The 12,067-nt window shown below is 44.8% G+C and overlaps 1 protein-coding gene across 1 annotated transcript in view; it reads right to left on the bottom strand.

Moving 5' to 3' along the window:
- SLC9A1 (solute carrier family 9 member A1) overlaps positions 1-12,067 on the bottom strand; it is a 96,303-nt gene that overhangs the window by 30,217 nt on the left and 54,019 nt on the right. The window contains exon 2 of the mRNA XM_070950127.1: positions 5,107-5,567. Within this exon, the coding sequence (XP_070806228.1) occupies positions 5,107-5,567 (461 nt within the window). The remainder of the gene's footprint in view (positions 1-5,106; positions 5,568-12,067) is intronic.

Here is a 12,067-nt window from a genome sequence, read left to right as displayed (position 1 = left end):
AGCCTCGGAGTTTGATTTCGTTGGAGGTGTTACTTGGAACACCTTAGCCTCCAGAAGCAATGGAGCATGACAAATGTCTCAGAAGAGACCCTCCCTAATTTCTGACTTGTAAAGATGAGGGGGAGAGATCTACTTCCAGACTTGCAAGATACTGTTACTATAATCTTAGAATAAAGGTAGTAGTGTTAGTACTCATGGCTGATGCCTCTTGTCCAGTCTACCTCTAAGAGTTGGTAAGGAAAGTGTCAGCATTCTGATGCTGCCATAAAAAGATGAGGCTTGACTTTTCACCTACTTATTTTCTCTGTAGATAATATCCCCTAGGAGATGGGATGGGAGGGGGGAACATTCCTGTGGGGTGAGGTCAGAAGCTGGGGAGACTGACTTGGAAGATGGCCAATGAGAAGATGAGAATTGGGGAACGGAAAGGGAAGGGTTTGGGGGTCAGAGGGTTAGTATCAGCTACGACGAAGTCGGGGCCAGATCTGTCATACTCAATAAATGGAATATTTCAGCAAAGATTAATTGTTTGGGAGTGCAATTTATTTGAGATGACATCGAAACCTGACAGAAAGACCATGAAGCACAATATAGCATTGTCCTTCCAGAAATCACAATCCTCCTTCATCCTTTGGTGTCTGCTATTGGAGGCAGCACTCTCTTGCTCTACTAATAGGGCTGATCCTTATATCTAAAACAGCAGAGAACTGGATCTCAAAAGAGCTACATGACAGCTACACAGAACAAACAATCGCCTTTCCAACTCTTAATAATTTGTTAACTTGTCCACTAACAACAACTGATCAACTCAAGTGATTACCCAACCAATTTATTTTCAGGTCATTCCAACAGGCCCTTGCTTTATACAAATCATCTCATAAGTAATCTTTGCTGCTAAATTGTCCACATCTTGCCACACTACCAATTGGCCAATTTCCCTTGTCTGGGAGGCTGGTCTTCTATATCCTTCCATCCATAATTCAGAATTACTTCAACCAAAACTCTGTTCTGAATTGCTCACAGAGCTGTGAAATGTAACATAAACCTGCCAATTTTCTCATCTGGTTGCTTTCGTGGTGTGGAGACAATAACTTGGTCCTTAACACCAATAAGACCAAGGAGCTTATAGTGGACTATAGAAGGAACAGATCAGACATCCAGCCCTTGCTTGAAAAACGGAGACTGAGTGGAGCAAGTGGCCAGTTTTAAGTTTCTGGTGTCGGGCCTCGCAGCACGCTCGACAACACTGACTGCAATGACAGCAGCAAAAGATATACAGAAGATATATATACACACGGAGCGATGGTGGCACTGGGTGCAGGCGGTCATGTGTGGGGTGTGGGGTGGAAGTGCCGTGTGCGACGGTTGTAGGGCGATTCCTGAACGTTGCTGCGGAAGAACGCTCCAGAGCACACCGACGGCCAATATGCTGATGAGGAGGGTGTGGTGATAACAACAAGGGCGTGGTATTAAAGGAGGAAATGGCAGTAATGAACGGGTGGGCTATTTAAAGGCTCACCGTCAGGGGTCCATAGCGCCGATTTCGTTCGTTTATGCGAATCGCAGCATGTGTCTGGAAGCCGATGTGAATAAACCAGCATTCTGCAAAGAGCTGAACTGTGTTTGCTGAGTTTTGATTGCATCTTGCACAGAACTGAGATCTGGGTGTTAGCATAAAAGAGGATCTGACCTGGGGCGCTCACAATGCAGCACTGGTCAGAAGAGCCCAGCAGAGATTATACTACCTGAGACTTCTCAGGAAACAACAACTGAATGAAAAACTGCTGGTGACCTTCTACCGCTGCACCATAGAGAGCATTTTAACTTACTGCACCTGTGTATGGTTTGCCAGTTGCACAGTGGCAGATAGAACAGCGCTCCAGAGGGTCAACGTCATTGCCCAGAGGATCACTGGTTGCCCCCTCCCCTCCTTGGAAGAGCTTTATAGCTCCTGCTGCCTTAAGAAAGTTCAAAACATTCTTAAAGATCCATCTCATCCTGGGCAGCCTTTTTTTTTTTTTTTTTTTGAACTATTACCCTCTGGCAGACGGTACAGGATAATAAAAACAAGGACAAATAGGTTGAAAAACAGCTTCTATCCCAGGGCAATAACCATATTGAATTCTACTGTATAGTGCAATATTGCAATATCAGGGGTTTTTAATTCAATTGTATAGAATGTGAAGGATGTGTGTTTGTGTTTTATTTTTATAGTTATAATGTACACTGAAGATGGCATTTAATTTCGTTGTACAACGTGCAATGACAGTAAACTAAACTAAATTAAACTAATTGTAAGCTAGGGCAAACCCTCTAGGTGAGATCCGCACCCACCCTCCTGACCTTCCATAAGGACCTGAAGACCTGGCTCTACCCGTTGGCCTGAATGGGAAGGGGCACCACTCTGGAGGCGGCTACTAGATTAAGAGAAGACCCCACCTCTCCCCATGTACTTTGTGCTCCCTTCCTCCCATTTTTAAATTGTAAATTATCGTTATTATTGCTAATTATTGTTTTATCATTTTAATGTTTATCTCCTTTTTAATGTTCTGTTAGCCATCAAGAGTCATTTCTAGATGAGACAGGAGGCACACAAATTTAAAAAATGAAATAAAATATAAAATGAAATAAAATAAGGGCAAATGGTGGTCACATGACCCTGGGATTCTGCAATCCTAGTAAATATATGCCAATTGGGGGCGGGGTTGGACTAGATGACCTACAAGGTCCCTTCCAACTCTGTTAATCTGTTAAAATTGCCAAGCCCCTGAATGTTGATCCTGTGACCATGGGAATACTGCAATGGTTTTAAGTGTGAGTACCTGTTGTAAGTCACTTTTTTCAGTGTCATCATAGGTTTGAATGGTCGCTAAATGAATGATCTTAGTTTGAGGACCACCTTGTTTTAAATAAATAAGGTATTAGACTACCTGAAATATAATGCAGTAAATTTAAAAACAAATGCACGAGTGTCTTTCGTGAAGTTAAAAGATTTTGCCCAAACTTTGCCTTTGGTTTCTGACATTTAGCAGGCTTCACCTTTAGAGAGCAGTCATCTTTTTCCAGTTGCTAAGTATCTGTTGATGTCCTCAAAGGCTTTTTTTAGTGGCCCATTAGCTATTTTAGTTTCACTTGTTGCAAATTATGTTTGGGGCTTTATCGTTTTCTATTGGATTTTGGATAAATATTGCTAGGCACTGGGGGAATCTCTGATTAAGAGGCTGGAATGAATGCTTTAATTTTTAAAAAGGGTAGTAAGGTTTCAACCAATGTATTATGAAGTCCATTAGCCATGACTACAGTAAATGAATTCTCATATTCAGGCCAATCTCTTGGGCCAACTACTTCAGTACTGTTAACAGTGGCCGGCAGCAGGTCCTCTGATCTTTAGAGTGGACCTTTCTACCCACTTATCTGAAGCTCTTAAATTAAATAAATTAAATCTACAAATTGATGGAATCAGGGGTGGGTTCTAAAATTTTTTACTACCGGTTCTGTGGGCGTAGCTTATTTTGTGGGCGTGGTTTGATGGTCATGTGACAAACAATTCTTTAGGATTTAGCAGAGGTACTGGTCTACCAGGCTTTTAACTGCTTGTAGAGCGGGTACCGGTCTACTCATTTGTTTTTGGAGGCACCGGTCTACCACCACACTGCCTTTTACCACTGATCAGCTGTAGGGCGGCCCTTTGAAGCACCGCGGCAAGAGTTTAAATAGTTTTTTTCCGCTCTGCCATCATTGAGAGCATCGGAAACCGCTTTCAGGCAGCTTGGCCTCAATTGCCAATCTACCACCACCGAGCAGTTTACAAGGAGCGGGTCGATTCTAGCTGATCAGTTGGGAGGCTTCTTGGCTTCTCAATTTAAAGCGACCGTGTCTTGTTGTTGTTTTTTCTCTTCTTTGTCAAGTGAGCCCTGATTTTTTTCCTTCTAGCCAATCAGCTGGGACTTGGGAGGCAGCGAATAGATTGGGGGCAGGGCCAGGCAGAGATGGTATTTACTGGTTCGCCGAACTACTCAAAATCTCCACTACCGGTTCACAAGAACCGCTCCTGCCTTTTGGCAGCTCTGCGTACCCGTGCATCAAGAAGAGGGTCCTCCTCTTCTTCCTCTTCACTTATGGGAGCTTCTGGAGGTTCTGAAGGTCCTGGCTGAATCCCAGCCTCTGGCACAGCATCTTCTCCAGCCTCCTCATTGTCTGACTCAACTGCCAGCTGTACAGGCTGCTGGCGCAGCACCACACCAGCCTCTTCGCTGTCAGAATCAGCTACTAGCTGCACAGGCTGCTGATGGGCCACAACATTATCTGTGATTTTCTGCAGACAAACTCGGTTTTCTATCCCTGGGCTCTCTAATATTAGGAGGACAAGAAGTAGGTGCCTGTCAAATGAATGTTCACTTCATCCTGAACAGACACAGGATATTTCTGACCAAGAGAAGTTAAGAGTTTAAGGATGCTAAGAAATCAAAAGGCGAAGTGATCCTTCCTTTGAGGTTCCCTTGGCATCAGCTGATCCCTTCTGGAGACAGAAATCTCTCGACTAATAATCCCTACATCAATGTCCGCATGCAGTGTGTTTCTTTGGCAGTATGAACATTGTGTTGAATCCAGTGGTGAAATCCGAACTGGTCTGGCACGCATACTGCGTGCGCATGTGCAGTGCGCCAAACACATGCTGCATGCACACACACAGTGCACACCAAACATGCGCTCTGTGCGCATATGCATGCGCATGCACAGAACACGCATGTGCAGTACGCACCAAAAGAAGGCTTGGGAAGGTAAGTAAAACAGCGGGGAAGGGATCAGCTGTGCAGGGCAGTTTAGCTTTGCTGGAAAGCAGGATTTCCTGCTTTCTAGCAAAGCTAAACCCCGCTTCACAGCTGATCGTAGGAAATACCGGTTCGGAGGAAATGGTAGCTGTTTTTAACTACCGGTTCGCCTGAATCGGAGTGAACCGGTAGCATTTCACCCCTGGTTGAATCGTGCACAAGACATTTTAGGTGTCTCCTCCTCCTTTGCTGCCTTCAGCAGTGCTCAAATCCACAAAATCTTCCTTTATTCCAGGACAGAGCCAGCTCTGCCAAAGCTGCGCTCTCTACTTACCACAGTAACGGCGTCATTCAGCAACGACTCGCCAAACACCAAGATGTGCAAAAGTTCATTGATGTGAATCTCCTCAAACACAGCCAGCACAGCCACAGGGTCCACCGCGGAGATGATGCTGCCAAAGAGCAGGTTGTCCAAGAGGCCAATGTCTGATAAAAGAGGGCCACCTATCCGGCACACGGCATACATTAGAGACCCTACGAAGAAAGCATTCCATAATGTCCCAATCACCGCGAAAATCAAGATGGTGCCCACGTTCTCAGTGAATTGGCGCAAGGGCAAGAAGTAACCAGCGTCCAGGATGATGGGTGGGAGGAGGAAGAGGAAGAAGACTTTGGAATTTAGGACTGGAGGGTTTTCTCCCACGGCTTTAATGAGCGCACCAACCAGCAGTCCTACGACAATGAGTAAGCAGCTCTCAGGAACTATGCTGGAAAGGGTTGGAATCACGTGGAATCCTGTAAGTAGAGACAAAAGCAATACGGTCAAGATTTTAGTAGCTTTAGTAAAGCTGCATCCTCCAGTTCTTCAGTTTTGCCAAGAAACTAAACTTACATCATCTGTGCACTGATGATGTTACCTGGTTGGGTAATGAAATGTCTTCAAGGAAACAACCAAGCTCAGAGAACAATAAAGGACGCTTTATTACACCATCTCCTAGAATCTGGATGTGAAATACTGAAGGATCCTGAAACAAGACTTGGTCCTTTAAAGAAACACAGTGGCACATTTTGGCTGCTGGACAACCTGATTTCTGCAGCAGAATACATTGGAATCTGTAATCAGCCTGGATTATGCAATAGTCATTAGCTGGAATGTTACATGTAGTTACCCTGGAATAAATTCCAGATAACTCAGCTGGGCTTATTAGGTTAGTAAAATTGCACAGCTAGAACAATTTATCTGTAATGAAGCTGCATCTTTCTTACCACATCTCCTCTCCAATTTAATTCCCATCTCGTATCGCTTCCAGAAGTAGACATGAATGAGAGGAGGAACCTGGCACAGTTTAATTATTGACTGCTCTTCCTTATTTAATGTCATATATATCCTCAATTCCTTATTTCCAACAATCAGTCTGGGCTTGGCATGGTGAGGTAGCCCAAAACTACAACATTTCCACCAACAGACAGTGATCATGAGTCTGGGGAGAACTGAGCCTGCAAAAGTGAACCAAGCATCTTTTTGGGGGGAGGGTATGCTCTTAAACATGGGAAAAAAGGAAAAAGACTGAGCACATTCAGGGATAACATAATGCTGGCCAATTCTTGGAGGCAGAATAAAATGAAATTGTTAAATCCCAGATACGAATAATTCTCATTCTGATATTCTGTTGCCTGTTCCCTCTAAATACAGAGATACTCAATCCCAGCCATCCCCTCCCTACAACCTGTTATCGATTTTTTAATATTTCTATAAATACAATTTGGTATTTTGTTTAGGGACAAAAGCGATGGTAAGCACAGAGGTGGGTTGCCCCCAGTTCGGACCAGTTCTATAGAACCAGTAGTAAAACCGGCGGGAGCAGGGGTGAAATGCTCCCGGTTTGGACCGAACCGCCCAATCCGGTAGCGATGGCGATGGGTGGTTCGGAGAACCGGTACCAAAAATCCCTGCCCCTTCTCCCCCCATGCCCAGCTGAGCTGCGCAATCATCAGAGTTGTTTTTTTTTATTTTTAAAAGCATTTTTTCATGCTTTTAAAAGTAAAAAAAAAAAGCCTCTGATGATCGCGCAGCTCAGCTGGGATTGTCAGAGGCTTTTAAAAGCATTTTTTCTACAACCTAAAAATGCTTTTAAAAGCCTCTGACGATCCCAGCTGAGTTGCCTGATCGTCAGAGGCTTTTAAAAGCATTTTTTTACAACCCCTTCAGCCGAAGAGGTTGTAGAAAAAAATGGTTTTAAAAGTAAAAAAAAAAAAAAGTTGGCCATGCCCACCCAGTCACATTAACCCCCCCCACCAAGCCACGCCCACAGAGCCGGTAGTAACAAATTTTACATTCCACCACTGGGCGGGAGGCTCCGCTCACCGACCCCAACGTCTTCAGGAAGCTTCTGCGCATCTGCAGAAGCGCGCGTGGCCCCATTGCAAACTGGTAGTAAAGGTAAGTAGAACCCACCCCGGTTGTATCTTTGATTCTCTGGCAAAGGGACTCTTTTCATAAAAAGCAGCCATTTTTAATAAACACCTCAGTTGCTTCAATCTTCCCTGCTGAACTTCTGGGCACAAGAGACCACCTGTTTTGAATGGAACCTGTTGAGCTGTAAAATAGATCACCAAACTGTGATTGCTTAGAACAGGGCTGTCAAACTCACTGTCCACGGGCCGGATGTCTCACACACTGGCCATGCCCACACCCAGTTTAACAATGCCCAGAGAACAATGCATATAAGCAACATTTCCCAAAGAATCCATCTGAACTGTCCATAACGCAGGGAGTTGCATAGTTATGGATCATTTCAAAGGGATAAACTCTTGAGAAAACAGCCAACTGAGTCAAAAATTAAAGAATGGAATGTAAAATAAACTTTTAAATTCAAGAACCTAAGAATAATTGCACGGTGTCAAATCTAAAAATCCATCTACTCCAATACTGTTTTTGAAAACTGGTCAAATACGTTCACAAGAGAAGAATATGAGGGAGACAGTATCTCTTAACTTGCGTTTCCTGACAAGTGATACCAAGAAAACTTCTCCTCTTTTATTGGCAATAAAGCTAGCAGCTTTTACTAGCACTATCCTCCTTTGATTTGCTCCAATAACACTTTTCTGATACAAATACTCCTCGCTCATTTCTAAACAGGTCAGTTTAGAACCCGTACAATGCTATAACGGTGCTGAAAAAGTAACTTTTTGGACAGTCCTCGCACTTACAACCATTGTAGCATCCCACAGTCCCATGATTGAGACTTGGGTGCTTCATAGCCAGCAGGATTTATGACTTACCACATCCCACGATCACATTTGCACATTTCACAGCCAGTTTCCAACAAGCAAAGTCAATAGAGAAGCCGGCAGCGAAATTGCAAATCACGGTCACTCAATGTCTCGCTTACTGACCATGAGTGAGTCTCTTAACTACTGTGGCAGAAGTGAGGTTGCAAGTCCATCCCAGTCACATGATGTCTTGCTTAACAACTGTATTGGCATGGCAGGATGGGTACAGACTTCAACGGATAGTTAGGACTGCAGAAAAAAAACCCAATATCTTGCCTTCTATTGAGGATCTGTATACAGCACGAGCCAGAAAGAGGGCTGAGAAAATATCTACAGACCCCTCATATCCTGGACATAAACTATTTCAATTTCTTCTCTCAAGACGCCACTGTAGGGCATTGCACGCCAAAACAACTAGACACAGATAGTTTTTTTCCCCTGTGCCATCACTCTGCTAAACACCTGATTCTACAGCACTGTCTTATGCCTAAAGGTATTTACCCAGGGGTGGGCTGCTGGGGGTTCGCATGGGTTCGGAAGAACCTTTTAGCTAAGATTCTGTGCAGTTCGGAGAACCCCAAAATCCCACTTCTGACTGGCACTGCCAACCCCACCCCGCCCCTCCCAGGAATCCCCTCACGGTCTGTTTTGGATGCAGGTAAGTGCAGGGCGTGTGCGGAGGCTCAGGGAGGGTGAAAAATGGGCCTATGGGAAGTTTGGGAAGGCCGGAAACTGTTTCCGGCCTCCAGAGACCCCCTGGAGCCTGGGGAGGCCATTTTCGCCTTCCCGGAGGCTCGAGGAAAGCCTCCGGAGCTCAGGGAGAGCAAAAACGCCCCCCTCCCCCCGCCGTGGTGCAGGAGGCCGACTAGGCCACGTCCACCATGGCTATGCCCACGCAGCAACTGGGCAGAGAATCCCTTGCTAAAATTTTTGAAGCGCACCCCTGCATTTACCTGTGTAGTAGGCTGTATTGCTGTTATCCTTATCACCTTCTTATCCTTCTCATCTTTTCTACTACCTTCTCCTATTGGTATATTATGGTTTATCAATTGTTGTCTGTATCTTATGTTTATGATTGTATCTTATGATCTATGACTTATCACTTGGTGACTTATCACAATTGGGATGGAGTTGCCATCCCAGTTGCGGTCATTGAGCAAGGACTATCTGATGACTTAGGAGATTGATTTCAGTTAAGCACTGGCAAAATGAAGTGATCAAATCCTGGACAGGGTGGGGGGGGGTTCCTCACACCAGTCAGAGGGTTTCCCAAAAGTGCTTTTTCAGGAGGCAACTGGACTTTCTTGTTTTTTTCTTTGAAGACGTTTTGCTTCTCATCCAAGAAGCTTCTTCAGCTCTGACTGGATGGTGGGGAATGGAAGGATTTATATTCCTTGCAGACAGCTGGTGATTTGCATCCTTTTAGATGGTCCTTGAAGCACTTGGAGGTTTATCTGTGTCCTCAGGGTCACCTGAGTGGTGCAAATGGTTCTTGTAGTCTGCAAATTTTTCTGGAAATCCATTCATACTCCCACACCATTTGAAGGGCGTTCATCCTTTCAAGACCATTCAAAGAAAAAACAAGAAAGTCCAGTTTATTTATTTATTAGTTCGATGTATATATGCCGCCCTTCTCCGGAGACTCAGGGCGGCTTACAATGCTTTTAAGCAATAGCCTTCATACTTTTGTATATACCTGCTTAGTAGGGCTTTTTGGGCCCCCCTGAGCGGTGTTCTATTTCATACAAAGTCAGTTTATTGCCCCCACAAACTGGGTCCTCATTTTACCTACCTCGAAAGGATGGAAGGCTGAGTCAACCTTGAGCCTGGTGAGAATTGAACTCGCAGTAATTGCAGGCAGCTGGCAGCTAAGTACTACTTTAACAGCAGCAGTTTAGTCCACTGCGCCACCAAGGCTCTTGAAAAGCCTCCTGAAAAAGCACCTCTGGGACAACCATGACCTGGATGACCGAGAATCTCCATAGACTTTCAACAATGGGAACAATACCAAAAGAAATGGTGCATAGCTCCTCCCTCAGTTGAGAGATTTAAGAAGAAAACGGACAACCATGGATTGGATATGTTCCAGCTTTGTAATTCTTGCATAAGTGCTGACGCTGAAAATTCAAGGAGCATCTTCTTCTCCCATTGTATTATTTAAAGCAGTCTGTTTATTATTTCAAGCTGGTCTAAACAGCTAGTTTTGCAGGGGTTTCGGAAATTTATTTTTAGAGCAGGTCTTCATCGTTTTCATTCTGGTATCATATTAACTTGGCAACGCCCAAAAGTAACCAAGAAAACCAGACTAAACATGAAAATAGCCATATGCTCATAGTTGTGTCGGAGGCACAGCTTATAGAATTCAGCCTTTCTCCCATATTTCTAGCAACACCACCAGCTGGGACGATGCAACTCTTGCACACTGCAGGGAAAAAAAAAAACACCAGTCCCAGGAATGACAAACGTGTAGCCGAATTCAGAAGGCTCTGGATGCAGCAGCTTTAAGCTTGACTTCTTCACAATGACATTCCACTTCCCCCCCCCACCTCTTTTCTCCTCCTCCCCACAGCCTCCTGTACAGCAGGCAAGAAACCGGTGGGGGTCATCTAAGGACAAAATGATGAGTCAGCAGCCTGCTGCAGCTGTGAGAGAGAAAATGCATCTCCTGCACCACCACAATATTAAAGCGGCAGTCGCTGAAATGGATAGAGATACCTGTTTCTGCTTTCCATTTCCCTCCCCATTCGCTGAATGTAGAGCAGTGTTTCTCAACCTTGGCAATTTTAATTTTAACGAGGGGACGCCAAGTCCCAAAATTCCCCAGCTAGCCGATCAAGGTAGAGAAGCACTGATCTGACAAGAATAGAATAGAATAAGAGAGTTGGAAAGGACCTTGGAGGTCTTCTAGTCCAACCCCCTGCTCAGGCAGGAAACCCTATACCAGTGATGGCTAACCTTTTTGCCGTCGCGTGCCAAAAGCGGTAGGAGAGGGGGGGGTTGCGGGTACGTGTGCCCACATCCATAATTCAATGCGCCCCACTCTCCTGCGCATGCACATGCACATGTGACTGCCCCCCACGCTCCCCCCTGCTTTTGGCACGCGATGGCCCGGTGGGCCCGGTAGGCCCGTTTTTCGTTATGGCCTAGATCAGGATTTTTTCAACCTTGGCAGCTTTAAGATAGGTGGACTTCAACTCCCAGCAAGGCTGAATGGGGAATTCTGGGAGTTGAAGTTCCCATATCTTGAAAGTTTTTTTTTTTTTTTTTTAATTTGATTTATATGCCGCCCTTCTCCGGAGACTCAGGGCGGCTTACAATGTGCTCAGCAATAGTTGCCAGGATTGAGGAAAAACTGATGTAGAGAAAATTGCACGATGAAGTTGGTTACCAAGTTGCATGAAAAAATCTGGAGATCAAGCAGTAGGTGTCTATCCCCTTTCAAATTACTACCAATTTTAATTTGGTTCTTGCCAGTAAAGGTAAATGTCAAGGTTTCCCTGTGTCCGAGACTAGGAGTGGGGCTGAAGATGCTACCGTTGTTATGTGGTCAGCATGACTATATGCCGAGGCACACGGAACGCTGTTCCCTTCCCACTGAAGTGGTACCTATTTGTCTGCTCGCATTTGCATGCTTTCGGACTGCTAGGTGGGGAGGAGCTGAGGCACGTTAATGAGATCTCATCTAATTATTCGGCACTCAGGTCTCAAATCCAGTTAGCTTTCCAATTGATAAGATCAACATCTTTAATCACTGAGTCATTGCTCTTGGTAGCCTTGCTAGCACTTCCTATTTTTTGCCAAACTAAGCCAAATAAAAACAGGTGGAAGTTGGTTGCCTACAGATGTGCATGTTCTTCGCGCTGCTAAAGGCTGCGAAGAAATCACTTTCCAATCACAAAAGGCAGCAAATCAAGTGTGAATTAGACTCACACCTAGCAATTATGTCTCTCACTTTGTCCCCATGGGCTGCCAAACTTCCATTAGGAGGGAATGCCTAATGAACATAACATTCAAAATTCTTT

This window comes from Pituophis catenifer, unplaced genomic scaffold (assembly GCF_029215685.1).
Source record: "Pituophis catenifer annectens isolate HBS135680 unplaced genomic scaffold, rPitCat1.0.hap2 SCAF_9, whole genome shotgun sequence".
In the NCBI taxonomy this organism is placed as follows: domain Eukaryota; kingdom Metazoa; phylum Chordata; class Lepidosauria; order Squamata; family Colubridae; genus Pituophis; species Pituophis catenifer.
This window is presented reverse-complemented; position numbering and strand designations above follow the sequence as displayed.